This window comes from Piliocolobus tephrosceles, chromosome 8 (assembly GCF_002776525.5).
Source record: "Piliocolobus tephrosceles isolate RC106 chromosome 8, ASM277652v3, whole genome shotgun sequence".
NCBI lineage: Eukaryota > Metazoa > Chordata > Mammalia > Primates > Cercopithecidae > Piliocolobus > Piliocolobus tephrosceles.
This window is the reverse complement of record NC_045441.1, coordinates 27,085,664-27,108,559: the sequence shown is the minus strand read 5'-3', so window position 1 is coordinate 27,108,559 and position 22,896 is coordinate 27,085,664. Positions and strand designations below refer to the sequence as shown.

At 36.0% G+C, this 22,896-nt stretch overlaps 1 protein-coding gene across 2 annotated transcripts in view; it reads left to right on the top strand.

Annotated features, from left to right (window-relative positions):
* The window catches only part of AMPH (amphiphysin), a 252,548-nt gene that overhangs the window by 141,132 nt on the left and 88,520 nt on the right, over positions 1-22,896 (top strand). For both annotated transcript variants that reach the window (XM_023226433.1, XM_023226431.1), the window contains exons 5-7: positions 1,983-2,078; positions 13,384-13,491; positions 14,919-15,004. In XM_023226433.1, the coding sequence (XP_023082201.1) occupies positions 1,983-2,078; positions 13,384-13,491; positions 14,919-15,004 (290 nt within the window). The remainder of the gene's footprint in view (positions 1-1,982; positions 2,079-13,383; positions 13,492-14,918; positions 15,005-22,896) is intronic.

Genomic DNA, 22,896 nt, shown 5'->3' with positions numbered 1-22,896 from the left:
CATGACAATTCTGACATCCTGACATTGAACTTCATAATCTTCTTATAACTGAGATACTAACAGAGACTTATTTATGAAGAAAGCGCTTGTTGGTTCTTTTACATCTTTCAAAAACTTTCAGGATGTAGGTTTGGCCAAACCAGATCGCACACATTACTTTCAGATGCAATTATTAAGTAATTGCATCTTCTCATATTTCTTCAATTAAAACACAATATTTCAACATCATGTTGCTGAACATTTTGTAAATTTCTAATTAGTGGTATAACTGAAAATTCATCGCGAAAGAAAAGAATTTTTAAGGGAATAATAGAAATTTGTGTTAATAACTTTTCAAAACACTGCATTACATTCTATGTATGGCAAAGACCACTGTTGGCATTTCTTTTTTAAGGAAATGGCTGTTATCCTACCTTGGTTCTTGCAGCTGCCAGGATTTTTGGAATCCTCAGTTACAGGTGCAAACATAGGCTCTTGTAATGATGAAGAAACTGAATACTGTGTGTTCAGAGGGTCTACTCACGTCAGCAGTTGAGCCTTTTTAAACAGTGGATTTGAATGTTTTGGTTTGCATAAAATTCTTGAATTGAGATTTGTAAAAATTAGGACTACTTTTCAAAGTGTGAAAAAGAAACAAAAGCAAATTTTAAAAGTGTGTGTGTGTTAACAAGATGAAAACTTATGTCTCACATAGAGGAATTTAAAGGTCGGCAGTCCAGGCATTGCATATTGGCCCCACAAGTATGAGGGGCCCATGTTTGCCATTTTTAGCCTGGCTTCAGGGGCAAGGTACTCTCTGAGCACTGGCCATCAGCTCTTGTTTCTGCATGCCAGTTAGCAAGGAGGATGAAGTCTGGAAGACAGCCCACTCCTTCCTTCTTTTTCAGGACACTTCCTGAAAGTATATCCCATTGTCTAGAACACAGCTACATGACTGCGTGTGGTTGCAAAGGAGTCTGGGAAGTAGAGTCTTTATCCTAGGTGGCCAAGTGCCCAGCTAAAATGGGAGGTTCAGTTAGTAGGAAATAAGAAAGGATAGAGATTGGGTAACAAAGAGCAGACTCTGTCAATAGACCCAGAATGTGCTAGAGGGAGAAAATTGAAGATGACATTCTTGAGTACCTGCTATTTGCCTGAAATTCTGTGAAGCACTTTACATTGCTAACTCATTTAACTGGGGAAATTGAAATTCAGGGAGGTCTAGTACCCTGAAGTCACACAGCTGGGATTAAAAAGTCCTCTGGTGAGGCAGCCCAGTGTGATAGTCATATCATGACTTTCATATCATGGCTTTGAGTTCAAGGAGACAAATCTGAGTTGAAACCTGTGTCTGTCATTTATCATCTGCATAACCTTGCCCAAGTTATATGACATCTCTGGGCTTCAGTATCCTCTTCTGTACTATGGAAATAACAAAGTCTTTTCTCATAAAACAATTGTGAGAATGCCTTAACATAGTGACAGTGGGAATACTAGTTGTAATAATACTAATACCTAATATTCATTGTGTGTTTAACGTAATTGATACTGCATAAATGTAAGACCTTTCCCAATATGACTGTAACTTTTCTGTTTTCCCTGTGGAGGATTCAGAAGTGATTTGTTGTTTATTTCAGTGTGGATTGTGTTCTAATTTCATGGAATGCTTCAGAAGCAAATTGTCTTAGTGGGATTATTCTCTTAGCCCCAAAGTCCATCTATAGGGTTATGGGAATCTTTTGAAGTTTCTGCATTCTTTGGTAATTTAGAATCAGCAATACAATTTTAATGAGCTAGCCAGTTTTGTTAGCTAGAACCAGTGATCAAATTGCCTTAAAGTTTTATTGCATTATTAATTGATTCTCATTTTTCCCTAGCATCTCATATCTGGGAAAATATTACTTGTCTAATTTTATAGTTTCAGATACTTTTTAGGAGTTTGGTGAAAGGTATCCAATTAAAATAACTCAGCAGTGGTCTCTTTATTTCTTTTTTTCTTTTAGAAATGTGATGTGCTGTGGGAAGACTTCCATCAAAAACTTGTGGATGGGTCCTTGCTAACACTGGATACCTACCTGGGGCAATTTCCTGACATAAAGGTATTTTACTCTGTATCTATAAAGAAAAGAGTTGAATGGGGTCATGTAGTTATTGAAACATGGGCAAGAAAAAAATTATTAAAAGTCCTCAAACTGACATCAAAGATACTTGGTAACTTTTCGTTTATTTAAGCATGGGATTTTTATATTGTTCCTATCAGTTTGAAAAGAAATGTCATTACAGAAATCACATTTTGCCTTTAGTGAACTGCTTCAGCTTTTGTTATTCTACAGAAGTCTTTTTAAACCTATAGATATAAAATCATAAACAACAGCTGCCAAAAATTCCAATCTTCTTTATAATCAAAACTTTTTATTATATAGCATTTGACAAGGATTTCCATTGGAATAACCAGTGGTCACAAGGAAGGGAGAAATTCAATTGTAAATGTGAGAGCAAAATCTGATCTTTCCTTGTTTACTGTCTGTTTTGCATGCATTTATAGTGAACCTGGATAGTTTTTCTCTCATTGAAATTTTCAGGTAGAAGGTAAAATGTTAAGATATAAGCATTTCAAATACATTTGCATCTGGACCTAAAAATATTATGTCTAAAACACTGATCTTATTTGACCCTTGAATCTATTACAGAGGTAAATGGACAAGTGAAGGATTGAATATTATAGATTTGGAATTGACTCTGGAGGTAAAGATGGTTTTTAAACTAACAGGGTTGGTACATGGTAAATGAACCTAAATGGATCAGACTAGATGTGTTAGACCTATTGACAAAATGCCACAGAGAGCAAATCCAAACAGTCGGTTTTCGATGATGTTACCATGTTAGGCAACAAAGTGCTTTATTGAGTAGTTGGGTGAATGCAACCTCATTAACAGGTGTGAATTGGGTTTTAAAAATTCTCTGATAAATTAAAAAATGAAATTATTAAAAATTCTTTAAGACCATGTGCACCAGGGAACATGTTTTGAGACATCCTCAGATAATTTTGATTAGTCACTCAAGTTTTGCCTTGGGATTTGTAGTGTTTGTGGAGCAAACAGTCTCACAATAGTAAACACTTACGAGTACTGCTTATTGCATTGCAATTTATTTTCAATATTATTTTATTTTATTTATATTTTTTACTTTATTGCAGTAAGAACATTTAACACGAGATCTACCCTTTAACAGATTTTGAACTGCACAATACAGTATTGTTACTGTTCATCTTACATAACTGAAATTTTATACCCGTTAATTAGCAACTCTCGTTTTCCAACTCTCTCTAGCCCTTGGCAACCATCATTCTATGTATCTCTGAGGTTGTTTGTAGGTCTTTGGATAAATGTCTGTTCTAGTCCATTGCCCTTTCTTAAGTCAGCTTATTAGTGTTTTTTCTATTGAGCTCTAGGTGTTCCTTTGTATATTTTGGAAATTAACTCCACATCAAACATGTGATTTCAGATCTTTTCTCCCTTTCCATAGCTTGCATTTTACTTTTCATTGTTTATTTTGCTGAGCAGAAGCTTTTTACTTTGATGTAGTTCCTCTTGTCTATTTTTGTTTTTGTTTCCTGTCTTTTTGGTGTCAAGTCCAAGAAACCATTGCTAACACCAATGTCTATTCTAAAACATCTTCCTTTAGAAAATGAAGCCTTTCCCCCTCAGCTTTTCTTCTAGGAGTTTTACAGTTTCAGATCTTACAGTTCAGGTCTTTAACCCATTTTAAGTTGATTTTTGTGTATGGTATAAGATAAAGGTCCAATTTAATTTTTTGTCATGTAAATATCCAGTTTTCCCAGCAACATTTATTGAGGAGACAGCCTGTTCCCAATTGTGTATTCTTGGCACCCTTTTTGAAGATCAGTTTACTGAATATTTGTGGATTTACTTCTGGGCTTGATATTCTGTTCCAGAGGTCTATATAACTGTCTTTATGCCAGGACAATGCTGTTTTAATTACTGAGATTTGTAACAAATTTTGAAATAAGACGTGTAATGCCTCTAGCTTTGTCTTTCTTCTTCAAAGTTGTTTTGGCTATTTGGAGTCTTTTGTGCTTCCATGTGAATTTTAGAATTTTTAAAAAAACTTTCTGTTAAAAATTCTATTAAGATTTTGATAGGGATTGCATTCAATCTGTAGATCACTTTGGGTAGTATGGGCACTTTAACAATAGGAAGTCTTTCAGTCTGTGCATCCAGGATGCCATTACATTTGTTTGTGCCTTCTTTATTTTAATCAATATTTTATAGTTCTCAGTGTACAAATCATTTCACTTCCGCAGTTAGGTTTATTCTTAAGTATTTATCTTGGATGCTATTGTAATTGGTATTGCTCTCCTAATTTCTTTCTCAGTTTGTTACTAGTGTATAGAAAGGCAACTAATAATTTTTTAAATTATACTTTAAGTTCTGGGATACATGTGCAGAACGTGCAGGTTTGTTACATAGGTATACATGTGCCATGGTGGTTTGCTGCACCCATCAACATGTCATCTGTATCAGGTATTTCTCCTAATGCTATCCCTCCCCTAGCCCCCCATCTCCCAACAGGCCCCAGTGTGTGATGTTCCACTCTGTGTCCATGTTTTCTTGTTCAGCTCCCACTTATGAGTGAGAACATGTGGTGTTTGGTTTTCTGTTCCTGTGTTAGTTTGCTGAGAATGTTGGTTTCTAGCTTCATCCATGTCCCTGCAAAGGACATGAACTCATCCTTTTATGGCTGCATAGTCTTCCATGGTGTATATGTGCCACATTTTCTTTAACCAGTTTATCATTGATGGGCATTTGGGTTGGTTCCAAGTCTTTGCTGTTGTGAATAGTACTGCAGTAAACATACGTGTGTGTGTGTCTTTATAGTAGAATGATTTATAATCCTTTGGGTATACACCCAGTAATAGGGTTGCTGGGCCAAATGTTCTTTCTGGTTCCAAATCCTTGAGAAATTTCCACACTGTCTTCCAGAATGATTGAACTAATTTACACTCACACCAGCAGTGTAAAAACGTTCCTATTTCTCCACATACTCTTCAGCATCTGTTGTTTCCTGACTTTTTACTGATCCCTATTCTAACTGGCATGAGATGGTATCTCATTGTGGTTTTGATTTGCATGTCTCTAATGACCAGTGATGATGAGCTTTTTTTCATATGTTTGTTGGCCACATAAATGTCTTCTTTTGAGAAGTGTCTGTTCATAGCCTTTGCCCACTTTTTGATGGGGTTGTTTGGTTTTTTTCTTGTAAATTTGTTTAAGTTCTTTGTAGATTCTTGATATTAGCCCTTTGTCAGATGGATAGATTGCAAAAATTTTCTCCCATTCTGTAGGTTGCCTGTTCACTCTGATGATAGTTTCTTTTGCTGTGCTGAAGCTCTTTAGTTTAATTAGATCCCATTCATCAATTTTGGTTTTTGTTGCAATTGCTTTTGGTGTTTTAGTCATGCAGTCTTTGCCCATGCCTATGTTCTGAATGGTATTGCGTAGGTTTTCTTCTAGGGTTTTTATAGTTTTAGGTCTTACGTTTAAGTCTTTAATCCATCTTGAGTTAATTTTTGTATAAGGTGTAAGGAAGGGGTTCAGTTTAAGTTTTCTGCATATAGCTAGCAAGTTTTCCCAGCACTCTTTACTAAATAGGGAGTCCTTTCCTCATTGCTTGTTTTTGTCATATTTGTCCAAGATCAGATGATTGTAGATGTGTGGCGTTATTTCTGAGGCCTCTGTTCTGTTCCATTGGTCTATAGATCTGTTTTGGTACCAGTACCATGCTGTGTTGGTTACAGTAGCCTTGTAGTGTGTAGTTTGAAGTCAGGTAGTATGATGAAAGGCAATTAATTACTTAATGTAGATTTTGTATCCGGAAACTTTTCTTATTTGTTTACTAGTTCTGGCAGTTTTTTTTGTGGAGCCTTTAGGGTTTTCCATGTAGAACATCACAGTATCTGCCAACAGGTACAATTTTACTTCTTGCTTTCCAATTTGGATGAATTGTATTTCTCTTTCTTGCCTAATTTTTTTCAATTGAAAAGAAATGGTGAGAGTGGGCATCCTTGTCTTGTTTCTGATGTCAGTGGAAAGTTTTCAGGTTTTTCTATTGAACATGATGCTAACTGTAAGTTTTTCATGTATGGCCTTTGATATGTTGGGGTAATTTCCCTTCATTTCTAGTTTGCTGAGCATTTTATCATGAGAGGGTAATGAATTTTATCAAATGCATTTTCTACATCTATTGAAAGGATTATGCAATTCTTATCTTTCATTGTATTGATGTGGTGTATCACATTAATTGATTTTCATATGTTAAACTGTTCTTGCATCCCAGGAATGAATCCTACTTGGTCATGATGTATGATCCTTTTGATCTGCTGTTGAATTCAGTTTGCTAGTATTTTGTAGTGCTTTTTTGCATCTGTGTTAATCATGATATTGGTCTGTAGTTTTCTTTTCTTGTGGTGTCTTTGTCTGACTTTGATATCAGGGCCTCAAACAATGAGTTTTGAAGTGTTCTCTTCCTTGCGATCTTTTTGGAAGAGCTTGAGAATGATTGGCATTAATTCTTTTTTAAATATTTGGTAGAATTTGCCAATGAAGCCATCTGGTCTTGGTTTTGTTGTTGTTGGGAGGTATTTGGTTGCCTATTATATCTCCTTACTACTTAAAGATGTGTTCAAGCCTTCCATTTATTCATGATTCAGTCTTTGTAGGTTGTATGTATCTAGTAATTTATCTGTCTCACCTATATTATTCAGTTTGCCAGTATATACTGTTCATATTAGTCTCTTAACCTTTTTATTTCTATGGCATCAGTTGTAATGTATCACCTTTCATTTCTGATTATATTTATTTGAGTCTTCTATCTTATTTAATTTCGATAAAAGTTTGTCAAATTTGTTTATCTGCTCAAAAAAAACAACTTGTAGTTACCTTGATTTTTCCTATTGTTTTTCTAATCTTTATTTCATTTATTTCCACTCTAATCTTTATCTTTCCTTTTCTTTTGACAATTTGGAGTTTCATTTGTCCTTTTTCTAGTTCCTTGATATGTAGAGTTAGGTTGTTTATTTGAAATCTTTCCTTTTAATGTATGCATTTATCACTAAAACTTTCCACTTAGTACTGCTTTTGCCACTACTTGTTTTTGTTTTCATTTGTGCTGAGATACTTTTTAATATCCATTTTGATAGCTTTTTGGACCCATTGGTTGTTCAAAATTGTGTTGTTTAAGTTCCAAACATTTGTGAGTTTTTCAGTTTTCTTTCTGCTATTGATTTCTAGTTTTATCTTATTGTGTTTGGAAAAGATACCTGGTATGATTTCAGTCTTACTAAATTTGTTAAGACTTGTTTTGTGACCAAACATACTTTCCATACTGAAGCATCTTCCATGTGCAACTTAAGAGTATGTGTATTCTGCTGCTGTTGTTTTGAATATTCTGTATATGTCTGTTAGGTCCATTTGATCTATAGTGTTGTTCAGGTCTACTGTTTCTTTCTTGATATTCTGTCTATAATTGAAATTGTAATAGAAATTGTGGTTCTATCTGTAATTGAAAGTGGTGTATTAAGGTTTTGTATTATTATCATATTGCTATCTGTTTCTTTCTTCAGTTTGTCAATGTTTGTTTTATATATATAGGTGCTTTATATTTATAATTGCTATATCTTCCTGAGGGATTGACCTTTTTATCATTACATGGCCTTCTGTTTCTCTTGTGACAGTTTTGGAATTAAGGTTTATTTTGTCTGGTAAGGACAACCATCCCTAGTCTTTTCTGGTTACCATTTGCCTGGAATATCTTTTTCCATCTCTTTACTTTCAGCCTATGTGTGTCCTGTAATCTAAAGTGAGTCTCTTGTAGACAACAAATAGTTGGATCTTTTTTAAAATTTAAATTCATTTAGCCACTCTATGTCTTTTGACTGGGAATTTAATCAACTTACATTTGAAGTAATTATTAGTAGGAAAGCATTTACTGTTACAAATTTGTTCATTGTTTTCTGTTTCTCTTATTATTTGTTCCTCTTTTCCTCTCTTGTTAATTTCTTTTGTATTTTGTTGTTTCTTTGTATTGATATGCTTTGATTTTTTTCTCTTTTACTTTTATGTACCTTCCATATGTATTTTTGTGGTTATGATAGAATTTAGATAAAATATTTTATAATTATCACAGTCTATTTTAAGCTAAGAACTAAGTTAACATCAATCACCCCTAAAAACTCTACACATTTATTTTCACTACATGTATACTTTATATTGTCAAAATTTGCATATATTTATATTGTGTTTTCATAAATATGTTTTTTAGTTATAGTTATGCTTAGCATTTTTGTCTTTTTGACTTTTATACTAGAATTGAAAGTGATTCACCCATCACTGTTACGGTAATACAGTATTCTGTATTTGTCTATATATTTACATTTACCAACAAATATTATACTTTCTTATGCTATTGTTTGCTGTTTAGTGTCCTTTAATTTCATGTTAAAGAAATCTGTTTCCCATTCTTTACAAGGTAGGCCTAATATTGATGACCTCCTTCAGCTTTGGCTTGTCTAGCTATGTCTTTGTCTCTTCTTTAAGAATACAAGAAACAAGTACTCTTGTTTCACAATTTTTTCTTTCTTTCATCACTTTAAATATGTCATCTGACTCCCTTCTTGCCTGCTTCTGCTAAAAGTCCATTAATAGTATTACAGAGATTCCCTTGTATATGAGCAAGTCACTTTTTTCTTGTTGTTTTGAAATTCCATAGTGGTAATTGACAATTGAAATAATGTGTCTCTGTGTAGACTTTTAGGGGTTCATTTCATTTGGAGTTTTTGGGCTTCCTGAATTTGAATGAACATTTTCTTTCCCAGTCTTGGGAAGTTTTCAGTCATTATTTATTTCAATAGCTTTATGATTATTTTTTTTTTCTCCTTCTGGGATTCCCATAGTGCATAAGTTGGTCCATGTAATGGTGTCCCATAAATCCCTTAAGCTTTTTTCACTATTTTTCATTTGTTTTTCTTTTTGTTCCTCTGACCAAATGATTCTTAATGACCTGAGTTTATTGATCCTCTTTTCTGCTTGATCTAATATTCTCTTGAACTCCCCTCCCCCAGTGAATTTTTCAGTTCACTTACTGTATTTTGCAGTTCTGTCATTTCTGTTTGATATTTTCTATATTGCTTTGTTTAATTTCTCACTTTGTGTATACATTATTATCCTGATCTGAGTGACAGTTACTTTGAATTCTCTGTCAGGCACATCATATATCTCCATTTCATTAGGGTTGATATTTGTAAATTTATTTTGTTTCTTTGTTTGATACATATTTCCCTGTTTTTAAATTTACCTTGGTTCTCTATGTTGGTATATTCACATTAGACAAAACAGCCACCTCTTTTAATCTTTGTGGACTATCTCCATATAGGAGAAGACCTTCACCAATCATCCCAGTCATAGATTTTAGAAGCCTCTCAAACTTTTGACTATTCTGATTGCTTTCTTTGTTCTTAGCAACCCCTAGGCATCTAGAGAATCCTGGGTCATTTCAGTGCTCTGAGACAAGCAAGATTCATTTTCTTTGGAAGCCATTTTCTTTCTTTCTGTTTTTTTTTTTGAGACAGAGTCTCGCTCCGTCGCCCAGGCTGGAGTGCAGTGGCCAGATCTCAGCTCACTGCAAGCTCCGCCTCCCGGGTTCACGCCATTCTCCTGCCTCAGCCTCCCGAGTAGCTGGGACTACAGGCGCCGGCCACCTCGCCCTGCTAGTTTTTTGCATTTTTTAGTAGAGACGGGGTTTCACCGTGTTAGCCAGGATGGTCTCAATCTCCTGACCTCGTGATCCGCCCGTCTCGGCCTCCCAAAGTGCTGGGATTACAGGCTTGAGCCACCGCGCCCGGCAGGAAGCCATTTTCTTGGGAAGCCCACAAAAGTTATATCATTGGATGCTTGTTTAACTCTTTCCCTCCATAGATAGAAGCAGGGACCTCAGTGTTTTTTACTGAGGGGAGGGGCCGTGGCAACTAGTTGTATAGTAGGCCATACTACCTAGAAGTGTGTTTTTATTTGTTTGCTTATTTCCTTCTGCTTGCTCTATACTGAGCCAGGGAGAGGAGCTATGGCAAGTGCCTGCATGCATGTTCAAACCTCTGTTTATTCTCTGTAGACCCAGGGACTAGTGTATGCTGGACCTGTCAGCTATCCAAGACAGGCAAGTAGAAGACACTCCCTTGGGTAGAAGTCAGAAAAGTTGGGATTCTAGATGTTCAGTCCTACTTATTCACTCTTCACTGAGAAGCAGGGAGCTGGAGGTTCCCTCTTGATTATATGGCACTGTGCTAGGGATAGCAAGAAAGTATCTCCCCTTTTCCTGCTTGTTTCAATGTGGCTGGATTTGCACTTGCCAAGGGTTCAGGAGCCATTCAACTAGTTTCTGGTGTCTCACAAACAAAAAATTGATTCATGTGTTGGTGTTAAATCTGTATGTTTGTGGGGAAGGAGAGTCCAGGACTTCCTATTCTTCCCCCTTGCTACCATCACCTTTATTGCATGGTAATTTAATCTCCTTAAAAACAATACTTAATCAGACAAGGTTACGGAAAAATTGTATCCTCGTACCTGAAAATTCCAAAGCAGCTTACAACTTGTTCAAATTATTCGTATGATATATGTTCATAGTGTGACTTAGCTAAGCAAATAAAGGCTGTGTGACTGACTAGAGAAGCAAACATCTGGAAGTTTTTTGAGTTTCAGGAGCAAAAGTTTAGTATCATTAATAAAATTGGAAGATCTTAGTTATTGTACTGTATTTAGAAATTGGCTGCACTGTCTAGGAGTGTGTAATTTCAAAATACAAGCACATTCAGAATTACATTTATCGAAACACAGAAAGATTAAAATAAAATTATGACAGATTATGTTGGCTGGTCTTCTCAGTTTATTCAACGTCAGAAAGATGAAGAGCTCTTTACAACTTTTCCTTGAGTAATTAGTTTTTTGGGGTCATCATACACTTTTGTAAGATATTTTCACTGGGTGTAGAATTCTGAGTTGGCAGATTTCTTTTAACTTTTATTTTTTAGTACTGTAAATATATCATCCAATGTGTTCTGGCTTGCATGGTTTCTGAAGATTAGCAACCTGTAATTTTTACCTTTTTATTTTATGTTTTTCTTTTATTCTTGATGTTAAGCAGTTTGACTATGATGTATTTAGATGTGTATTGTTTGGTATTTTTACTTTTTAGGATTCCCTGAGTTTCTTGGATCTATACTTGGATGTCTTCATTATTTAAAAAAATTTTCCGCCATTATCTCTTGAAATATTGCTTCTTATTCTCTCATCTCTTTTTGAGACTTCAATTATATTGTGTTAGACCATTTTATATTGCACTGTAGGTCTTAGATGCTCAATTATCTCTCTTTTTTTCTTCAATTCTTTCCTTTTTGTGTTTTAATGGAAATAATTTATTGTGACCTTTCTTCAAGTACACTATTTATTTCCACAGCTTTTTCAAGTTTAGTGATGGGCCCACTGAATCAATTTTTCCTCTCTGATAACACTTTTAAAATTTCTAGTGTTTCAATTTGATTTCTATTTGACCATTAAAGTTTCTATATCTCTTCTGAAATTCCCCATCTGATTATCTTTGTTGTTGACTTTTTCAAACTAGATACTTTAACATATTAGTCATACTCATTTTAAAATTCCTGTTTGTTACTTCCAACATCTGGGTCATGTCTGAGTCTGTCTCTGTTGTTTGCTTTATCTTTTCTCATGGGTTGTTTTTTTTTGTTTGTTTGTTTTTGTGTATTTTGTAATTTTTAATTGAATGCCAGACATCATGTATGGGATAGTGGGTACTGAAATCATATTTATGTCTGAAAATTGGCCAGCCTTTTTATCAGGCCGTTAATATGACAGTTGGAATCAATTAATCAGGACCTGAGCTGGATTGGTGCTTTATTTTTGCTATTGTTACTTCAGTGCACCACAGCTTTCAAATTCCTCCAGAATTAGACTGCTAATGCCTTGTACTTATATTTTAACATCGTAATATTTTCAAATTCTTAGGCTGAAGCCTGATTTTGGGGCCCTTAGGTCCTGGAGGGTTTTTCTCAGTGTGGCTGCTGCTTATTAGATTTTAGTTGTCTTTGTATGCCTATATTGCAGAAGGGGTCTCTCTCCTTGCACTGTCCTCCTCCAGTGGTAGGCCACTATTGCTTGATTTTTAGTGTTACAGCTTCTAGTGGAGTTAGGGCTTTTGGGTTTTTTGTTTTGCTTTGTTTTATTTTTTTGTTTTACATCCTTTCCCGGCCTTGTTTTAGGCAAAGTCAGCCTCATATCTGTGGTTGGATTTGAGCAAGTTTCCTTCCCTGCCCAAGTTGGAACAGTCCACTCCTTCCTAGGCCCAAGGAGTCAGGTCTTGGGCCTAGGAAGCTTTTATGCCCCTTGAGACTTTTTCTTTTACCCTTTTGCCTACAACAATTATTTTTGCCTAAAATCTAGAGGTCAGAAGGCTCTCCATCTCTACTGGAGCCACATTGGTTTTGCTTTGACTGGTCCCCTAGAAGCAGTAGATCTTTGCTTGTACCTGTGGGTAGAAGGTTTTGGTGCCCCCTTCTCAAGCAGCTTAAAGCGTTTTATTGTTGTTGTTGTTGTTGTTAAGTGGAAATGTTCCATAGAAATGAGCAGGGCTTTATGCCTATCCCCTAGCAGCCATATGTCACCTCATTTGCATCCACACTTCAAGGGAATGTCTTGTTTTCAGACTTTCTCATGGCTTCCAATGTTGACCCATGGGAAAGGGCTTGCCCATTAGCACAATCTGTGCCTTTGGCCCTGTGTCTGTGGCCACCAGTTATTCCAAATGACACATTAGTCTAAGGGATTTAATGAACAAAGTATTGAGAATCACTTGTAGGAAAAGAGATTTCTTAGGAAGTAAATCTGTTTTTATAGAACTGCTGTTGGTGCAAGTGTTATTAGAATTATAAAACCAAATCTAACATAGTTTTCCACTATCTTCGGAATACAACATTTAAAGATTTAGACTAGAGAATAATGAAGAGTATAGTTTTGACTTCTCTCCCTGACCAATTCTGGATTTTTTTCTGGTCATTGACTGCAAACTGCCCTCAGCTGCTCATGATTATCCTAATTTATTATCAAAAGGGAATATATTTATCTAATGGCTTCCACACAAAGGATTGGAAGCGTTCATCTGATTTTCAGGGGTCACTTAGCTAGTGAAACTCCAGCTCTTCTTGATCTCCAGTCAAGATCCTCAGCAGCTCTGGACAAGGAAAGCATTTTGGCACCTGGCTGTCAAAGGGAGACTCTATGTCCATGCTTCTTTCTTAGTGAGTGCATTTCCTGTTGACAGAATCGCATCGCCAAGCGCAGCAGGAAGCTGGTGGACTACGACAGTGCCCGCCACCATCTGGAAGCTCTGCAGAGCTCCAAGAGGAAGGATGAGAGTCGAATCTCTAAGGTAGGGATTGAGCCCATGGTCAATACCACTCTCCATATTTTATGACCTGTTGCAGCTTTGCTTTTTAAAATTAAGTGTTTCCTCTGTAAAAGGAGATTGGAAACTGAACAGAATTTAAACTGAAACATAGTGCTTTTTGTTATTTTTAATGGAAATAAGGCTTTTCATTATATTGTACAGTTCATATGGGGGACACTGACTCACACATTTTGATCAGAATGAACTTTGACCTACAATGTTGCAGGATCAAAGAAAGTAGTGTGTCCGCACTTCCTTAGGTACTTGTGGTCCACACTCAGTGCTGAAATGCAGATGCAGATGGGACACCAAGCTGAAAATTCTCAGAGGTGACTTTTGATTGTCTGAGAGTACAGATGTGTGGATTTGCATAAAACTAATTTTCTGTTAGAAAAGTTTTTATAGTAGCTTTCACCATGTATATCAACAAGTTACAGATGCCAACTAACTGAAGTCACCTCCTAAGTACACCCTCTTCTTCCAGTTTTGCCTTTTCCTATGTGCCTACACACAGCTGTCTAAATGGTCTTTCTACATCAAAATATGTTTCTCACTGCTTAAATATTTTAATGGTTTCTATTACCTCTACGAAAAATGCTAAATTTCTTAGTACAGCATAGAAGACCCTCATAATTTCGCTGTAACTCACCTGTCCATCCTGATCAGCTTTCAAGTCTCCTTTCCCCTCCTCGCCTTCTTCCATAAACATACCATGAGCCAGAGCTACACACAGCTTCTGAGCAGTTCACAATAATAAATGACCTTCATGAGAGGCCTCCTAGATACCAGGCACCCTGTTCAACACTTCATCTACATTAACTTTCCTTAATACTCAAAACAACCTGTGAGGTACACAGTAGTAAAGCAGTCTGACAAGTTCACATGGTAAGCTAGAATTCCATTTCAAGGCCATTCCACCTTTATGTATTGTAATGTCTTTCCTACCCCCTCCTTTAGCAAACATTTTCTGATTCTTTAGGATTCAGCACCACCTTCCACATAGCATGCTCGATAACACATTGTAAGTACCTTTTGTAAATACATCCTGTAATGTAATTATTTAGAGTTTCCACTAGACTGGGAATTTTCTGGGGATGCATTCATGTTCAGTATCCATAGCAGAGCTGTCTACATGGCAGGCAGCTAACACATTTTTGTAGAATAAATGATTCAGCCAGAAACTGCAAGAGCAACCATTGTAATCAATCCAGTTTCCAGTTTTAGAGATTCTTAGTGTTTCCTGTTTAATTGAAAAACACGGATATGCTTTTAACCAAATACTCTCCTTCTCAAAATGTTTCCAAGATGCCATAAAACTATTCTTCTTTTATATTAAATGATGCTGTTGTGTATAGAAATGATCGAAATGATCTTTCTTAGTGTAAGCACATGTTATGTTTCATTCCTAGGCAGAAGAAGAATTTCAGAAAGCACAGAAAGTGTTTGAAGAGTTTAATGTTGATTTACAAGAAGAGTTACCATCATTATGGTCAAGGTATAAATATTTCTTTACAGGTTGCACATGTTCCTTTTAGAAATTCAAGGTCAGTGAATATTCCTTATCTTGTCTTTATTTTTGCTGTGATACTTCAACACTGTCCAGTGGAAGTGTTCTTTATCTGTACTTTCCAGTATGGTAGCTACTTGTCACTAGTGGCTGTTGATCACTTGGAATATGGCTAGGATTAAAATGGAGGAACTAAATTTTAAACTTAATTTATTTTGTTTTAATTTATTTATATGTAAATAACCACTTGTGGCTAGTAGCTGCTGTACAGGATGACACAATTTTAGACCTCAATCAGTTTCTCAAGTGGAGCCCTAAATCTCAATTAGAGGCATTAGGAAGACTGTCCCTCATGTTGAAACTTACAATAATGTCCTTTCAGTTCTTGGAGGAACTTCCTTTATTCCAAGAGCTCATCTAGTCGTCTAGCTTAGATGGTAAGCCTCTACTTTCAGCCCTGACTTTTAAATCTGAAGTGTATTCGTATTTTGAGCACCAGATACTCTTATTTACACATTACTCTGCATTTCTCGTGGAATTAAGTGCATTTTTAAATAGTTGTCCTGTTTTTCCTACTCAGTGGTAGAACAAAGAAGTTGTTGGATGAAATAGTACCTTATGATCCTCAGTCTCTGTCAGCATCCTCATGTTCCTACCCCAAATTAGCCAGAATTGTACTTAAAATAATGCCACGTTATTTTAAATCAGGTCCTCTATTTCTAACTTCCAACTAGATGGGTTTGCCTCGAAAGGCTTCCTATATACAAATTCTAGAGCTTCTATTTACCCGCCAAAATTGTAAGCATTTTGAGGGTCTATACTAGAGTTTGCCCATTTTTGAGTTCATCTCTAGTGTTTTTAAATTTTGCCAATAAAAGGTACGCAGTGTTTCTCGCTGAACTACTGAAATATCTGTATGAAATTTTGGCTAGTTTCTACCTCAATGTCCGGCCATCACCCAAAGTCCAACATGCGAAATTATGTCATTGTTCATCTGAATTTACTCATCCTCTCTACATCTGCATTTCTTTCTTTTTTTGTGTGTGTGCCATTATCTCTGGGCTCCCAAGCTTCAAAGCTTTGGAATTGTTACCTACAGGAAACGAAAGAGCCATCAAAATAAACAATCTATCATTTTTTGGTGTGGGCCTCTGGATCGCTCTCCCTTTCTCTTGTCCCACTGTCCACACCGAACCCTCGTCATCCTGTTGTGGATTATGATAGTAGTCTTGCCTTTACATTTCTTTCTTTGACCTCTTCCTGTACACCTTTTCTTTCAGAAGCTCCACCTTGACATCTCTGTGGCCTGCTTAGGACCTCACTGTATGTGCCTAAAGAAGACCTCTTCTCTCCCCCAGAGAGGATTTAAACAACCTGAATGTATACAACTTTTAGGGATAGAGATAAAACAAATATCTATTTATAATTTGAATTTATTTAGTTATTCGCATTTATTTAAAATCAAAAATTATATGATGCTATGGCTTTTAAAAAAATACAGATATTACTTTTTTGCTTTGACATTTCATGGAATACTTTTATTCAAAGTCTTTACATGTATCTGTAGCATCAGTGTTTTTGTCCTCACTTAAGATACTCATCACCTCAACTAGTAGTTCTCCAGAGCTTATCTTCATCTTCAACAGATATTTAGTTCCAAACCTAAGTTGCCATTTACATACAATTAAGACAGTTATTCTTTTTATTTCCCCTGTAAAGGAATTTTTTATGATTTCTAATGTAATTGCCTAATTGCTTTTTACACTGATCTTCAAAAAGACTTGGATACCACAGTGTTCAAGGCTTTCAATTATGAGATAATACCATGGGAAATTGCCAGTGCCAATTATGAAACTTTGGGAAAATTGCCAGAATTTTCAAGAGACAGATATTTATTATTTGCCTTAATATGTATTGGGTATATAACTAAGATTTTTCTAGTGAGCTCTACTACATCCAAAACTAGCATTGATGTTATTTCAGTCTTTTGTGCCCTTCCTAAATTATATTTGGTTATTCAAAGTAAAGTAATTGTTGGAGTGTCTTGTAGCATGAAAGACTTTGTAGGGACTTAAAAACAAAGGGAATATCTGAGGGATAATTTTGGAAAGAAGCCTTTCCCCTTTTCTGGTCATACACAGTATAAATGTTTCAATGCTTTTGAAATCAATCTAATGTCTCACTCTGGCACTTAGAAAATAACATCAGTCAAAACTAGTTTTTCAATCCAGATCCTGCCTTTTGATCAAAACCTGACTTAAGCCTTCCTTTTTATGTAGCATACTTCTTGATGAAATCCAGATTACTCAACCATAATAATTGTGTGCATTTTTTGTCCTGTATACAAAAGATCATTTTTTGTAATACTTTGTATTTGCTAGGTGTCATTTTACATACTTTACATACATAACCTCTAATCATTACAATTACAGATCTCTCCATTTCACAGATGAGAAGCTAAAGATCATTTTCATTAAATACCTTGCCTAAGATTGTTAAGCTTGTAAATCCTAAAGGTAGCATTTAAAAACACTTTGGTGTTTTGTTTTGTTTTCCTGTAAATCCTGCTGCTTTTATCTAGGGCCTCTCTTTATCTAAAATGAGATTGCATTCAATCATAATTTTTCAAGTTATTCTATAAATACATATGTTCGTTAACAAACCATATTACTCAACCTTGAAATTGAAATTAGTGTTTTGTATCTTCTTTGCCTCCTTTGAGGAAATGCATATTATGGGCATGGAGTAATAAACATATTATATATTCGTTATTAATGCATGAAAGTATTCATAATCCTTCAGAATGTTGAGTGGAATGTTCTATATATGCCTGTTAGGTTCAGGTCGACTATATGTTGTTCAAGTTTTCTATTTCCTTACTATCTTCTGCCTTGTTTCTGTCTTCATTTCTGTCAGCTTTTGCTTAATGTATTTTAGGGCTCTGTTGTTAGGTGTATATATGTTTATAACTGGTATATCTTCTTGATGGATTGACTGTTTTATCTTTATAAACTGTCCTTGGTGTCTAATAATTTTGAGTATTTTGTCTGATATTACTATAGCCATTCAAGCTCTCTTTTCATTACTCTTTTCATGAAATATTCTTTTTTCCATTTTTAAACTTTCCACCTATCTTGACTCTAAAGCATGTCTCTTGTGGGCAGTATTTAGTTGGATCATTTGTGTGTGCACATCTGTGTGTGTTTTATCCATTCTGCCAGCCTCTGCCCTTTGATTGCTGTGCTCAGTCCATTTGCCTTTATATAATTACCAATAATGTAGGCTTTCTGTCTACTATTTTGCTAATTGCTTTGTATGCCTTATATCTTTTTTGTTTCTCTATTCCTCTATTACTGCCAAGTGTAGAAAACTTTGAAAATTTTGGATTTAAACTGATCTTCAAAAATTAGTAGTACATGAAAGAGAAATGAACTACTGCTTAGGGGAGGATGCAGGTTCAATTTTAAAAAAGGAAATACTAGAATATGATTGCAGGTTTTAAAGGAGCTTATAGATTATATAGATAGAGATGGAAAGAAGGAAGGACTCTAAAGAGAATTCTTGAGGTAAATCTTGTAAAATTACTAAAGCCACCATTTAGTGAAAAGGATATGCCAGACTGACATAGAGTATGAATAAAGGCCTGTGTGTTGAAGCAGATATCTGGGTTCATGGAACTTTAATTGGTCTGATGTAACTCAAGGTCAGAGTGATAGTGTTTGGGAGGGGCTTGTGGTGATGAAGCAGGAGAAAGACAGGGATCAGATACATTTATCATTCATTCAACAAATATTTATTGACCATCTACTGTGTGTGAAGAGCTCTGTTAGATGCTAAAGATTCTGTACTGAAACTTTCTGTTTGCTTGGAGCTTGTATTGAAGGACAGGGAAAGGCAATTACCTTTAAAAGAAATGAAAAATAAGATATCAGGCAATAAGTTCAATGCAGAAAAAATTTTTTTTAAAAAGGATAGTTTAGTAGAGAGTGACATGAGATGGGGTAACTCAGACTGTAGTTTGGATGTTTAGGGAAGTCGTCTCTCAAAGAGATAGACAATATATAAAGAAAAGGAAATTTTGGCAAGATTGAATCTGGCTTATATATGTTGAGTTGAAGAATCGTTAGGAAATTCAAAAAGTTATGTCTATTAAGCTAAGTCTAAAGCTTGAAGAAAGGTTTGGGAGTCATTACCATATGGGTGGTAATGATGCCATGAGAATTGATGAATTAGATGGTCAGATAGATCAAATGGCAAGATGAGGATCAAAGCAGAACCTTTGAGAGCACCAATATTTTATGGAATGTGCAAAAGAAGAGGGAACTGTGGAAAAGCCTTCCAAAAATTAATCAGAGATGTAGAAGGAGCCATGACAGAGGGATATCTCAAAAAGGCAAGAATGGAGAGAATTTTAAAAATGAGGAGTGCCAGGACTATCATTTACAATAGAGGGATCAAGCAGATGAGGACAAAAGAGGCATCACCTTTGGTAAATGTCCAGAGGGGTTTCAGTAGATGTTGGGATCAGAAGCTTGATTATAGGCAGTGGAGATGAGAAAGCAGCAACAGGTGATGGTGTCTGTTATTTTGAGGATTCTAACTATGATGGGCCTGAGGAATTGTGGCAGCTGGTATAGGGAAATTAGAGGGCAAGGCAAGTTTTCTAAAAACAACTTTTGTCATTTTGAGAAGATGGCATAGCTGTAGTAAAGGTGGAATAATTTAGGACTGAGGATATGTGGGGCAAACAGGGGATCAGGACAAGGAGGAGGGGTATTGATAGGACTGGCCAGAGAGTGTTGAGGGGTACACCACAGGGCCCAAGCTTGATAAAGCAGGATGTTCAGCCTGATCAAGGGTAATGGCCTGGAAGAAAAGCGCATTGATCTCACAGAGGTTTTGAAAAAAGCAGGTGGAATGGAAATGAATGAATGAAGAAGCTCATGGCCCAGGAAATTAGGTTAGTGGGTGGGCCACTGATCTGCCCCATTTCAGAGGTGAAATAGTTGTGAGTCATGGCAATATCCAAGATGTCAGAGGCCAATGCAGAATGTGTATAAATAGGATGCTGGGGTCACTAGTTAGAGGGCTCATGTTTTGGCTGGATAGTCATATGATTGTCGAGATCTACAGTGTTAGTGTTAGGATTTGGTGAGGGAGAGAGGGGAAACCATGAGGCATGCCATTGTGGACTGTGGTTGGGGTTGAGAAGTGTTGCTGAGAGGTTGATATTAAGCTTTGAAGAAGTTGAATGTGAGTGCCATTAATCCCAGAATGGAGTGAGCTTAGAGGATCAGAAGAGAGCTAGGGAAAAACTCTTGCTCGTACTCCATCTCCATGGTAAGTGAAGGACAGCAGGGGATGCCTCCTCCACTGCAAGAGGGTCTGGGGGAAGCACTGACACTCCCCTCCAGGGAGACAGATTTCCTTAGGGCATTGCAGAGGGGAAAGTGCTCAGGCCTGCAAACTGTAGCTGTGATAAGCTCAACTTAATTTTTCCTTTATTTCTGATAACAAAGAAACATCTTAATAAAGAAATTAAGTTGGCTTTGACAGATAATCAGAAAGGTCCTGAGGATGCCACATTTGGGGAAATGGTGATGTCTCAGAGTCCCTTGTTTATAAAGAACTTGCCAAATGAAACTTTTAAGCAGATACTATCAGAATCAAGAGCCTGGTATTCTGGTACTCTGTGTCTATATATTCTACTGCTGGTTACATTAGGTTTTTACAAGCTAGGGTCACATCAGAATGTGCTCTTGTAGTGGAATGGGTGCCAAGTTTCTTCATTCACTGGCTTGTTTATTCGTTTATGGAGTTTATTCATTTATTCATGCCTACTGTGTACTAGGTGCTGGGGCTGTAATAATGAACTAGTTAAAGGCATTCCCCTCTTTGCAGGATCTCTGACTTCATAAATTGGAGAAAATCACTATCAGTTGTATCAAAAATGTTGGACACTTTATCCTAATTAAATATATGCTAGTTAATTTGATTTTTAAATTAAAAAACAAAATATTGGAAAAACGTAGATGTTTAGTTATTCTAAATAAGATATTTCTGATATTACACCATTTTCTCAGGATAATAATTGATTTGACAACTTAAGATATGCTGTATATCAGAAAACACAATTGAAGTATAGAAGAATGGGACTTCTTTTTTGTTTTTGCCTAATGCATCCAAAGTTAAATATGTTTAATAGAAGTGCCATTACATATTGATAAGAAAAACAATACTAAGAAATAACAAAAAAATTGAATAGGTGATTCACAAAAGAAGGAATACAAATGAACAGTAAATAAATGAACAAAAGTGTTAACTTTAATTAAAGAAACACAAACTTAAAAGTCAGTGAGATGCCAACTTTTGGCTGTTATATTTATAAAGGTTGTATGTAAGGTAATGTTCAATTACCTTGTATATAAGGTAATTGGGACTATAAGTGGCCCAGTCTGGTGGGAGCAGTTTGACAGTGAACATCAATGCTTATTTGCTTCACTCCTTTTACCAGCAAATACCTTCAAGTCAAGAAATCTGTCCTAAGGAAATGAATAAGCTGTGTACAAAACCTTAATCATAGATATTCATTAGGGTTTTGTTTACCATAGAAAAAATTAATAAAAATAAAATAATACTCTCCAATGAAGTTCAGCTTACACACCTCTTCCATCTGTACCCACCTTCTATTTAAAGTGGACCCTTCTTTCTGCAGCCCAAGTTTGTCCTCTTAAGCAGGTGTTTGCAGCTATCACAGGGCCCATTTCTCTCCTCTCCTCTCAGTTTCTCTGTTTCTGCCCATATCCACTCACTTTTGATATTTAATCATGTATGCCTTCTTGTTGTAACTTAACATTCCCATGTGGTTTTATAATCTGCTTGCTTCAAATATATATAAAACTGCTTATTTCTCTTACACACACACACACACACACACACGCACACATAAATTTCCATTGTAAGTATAAATAGAGCATATATTCATCAAGCAGCCCCTCTGGGTGCTTCTCTAACTGGATTGTACGTTCCTAGAGACGTGTTCACCTACCACTATGCATGTACCCAGAGTTGGATAGGTCCTTTGTTGAGTAATTGAAGAAGAAAGGTGTTAAGAATTACTGTCTCAGTTGATTGGGGCCCTGGAGAAGGAGTCATGAGTTGCCACTCAAAGTGCCCCAGAAGACTTCTGTGCAAACACTGAAAGTGGGTTCCCCCTGCATAATGTACAGGTAGCTTGTAGGGTCTCTCCTTACCTGTCAAGCTGCTGCCTTAATTAGCTTCCTCAAATACAGGTGCAAGTCTTCTCCTTTGCCCTATCTCAAACACATCTAGGGGTTGCCCACTGCCTGCCAATAAATGCTGTGCTTCATGGGCTGGCAAGGACCTCTGCCCCAGAGAACCATCTGCTTCCTCACTAGGCTCTCCTCTCCCAGGCTCTGGTCTGATCTTCCTAGGGGCTTACCATTTCCCAAACACACTGTGGAGGATTTTCTTTATTAATGAATAGATGTCTATATGCCTGTGTATTTGTATGCATATGAATATGTATATGCTCATGTATTTATGAATAAGTATATGATCTTTTAAAATCAATTAAAAGAAAAATATATGAAATCAGGGTCACATGATCATTGTAAGTATAGAAAATTAAGATTAAGTCAAATATGTTAGGGATGTAAGCAAAGATAAGCCATAGAAGAAGTTAATCTCGTTGCTATTATGAATGGGCAGCTTATGTTTTCATTTACTCAGTGATGACACGCTCTAATTTTTGATGAACAATTAGAAATAATTTATGTGTTTTTTATTTCCCTCTATGAAACAAATTTCAGAACCCAAACACCTAATAATAACTAGACCATTTATAGTTTATAAAAATT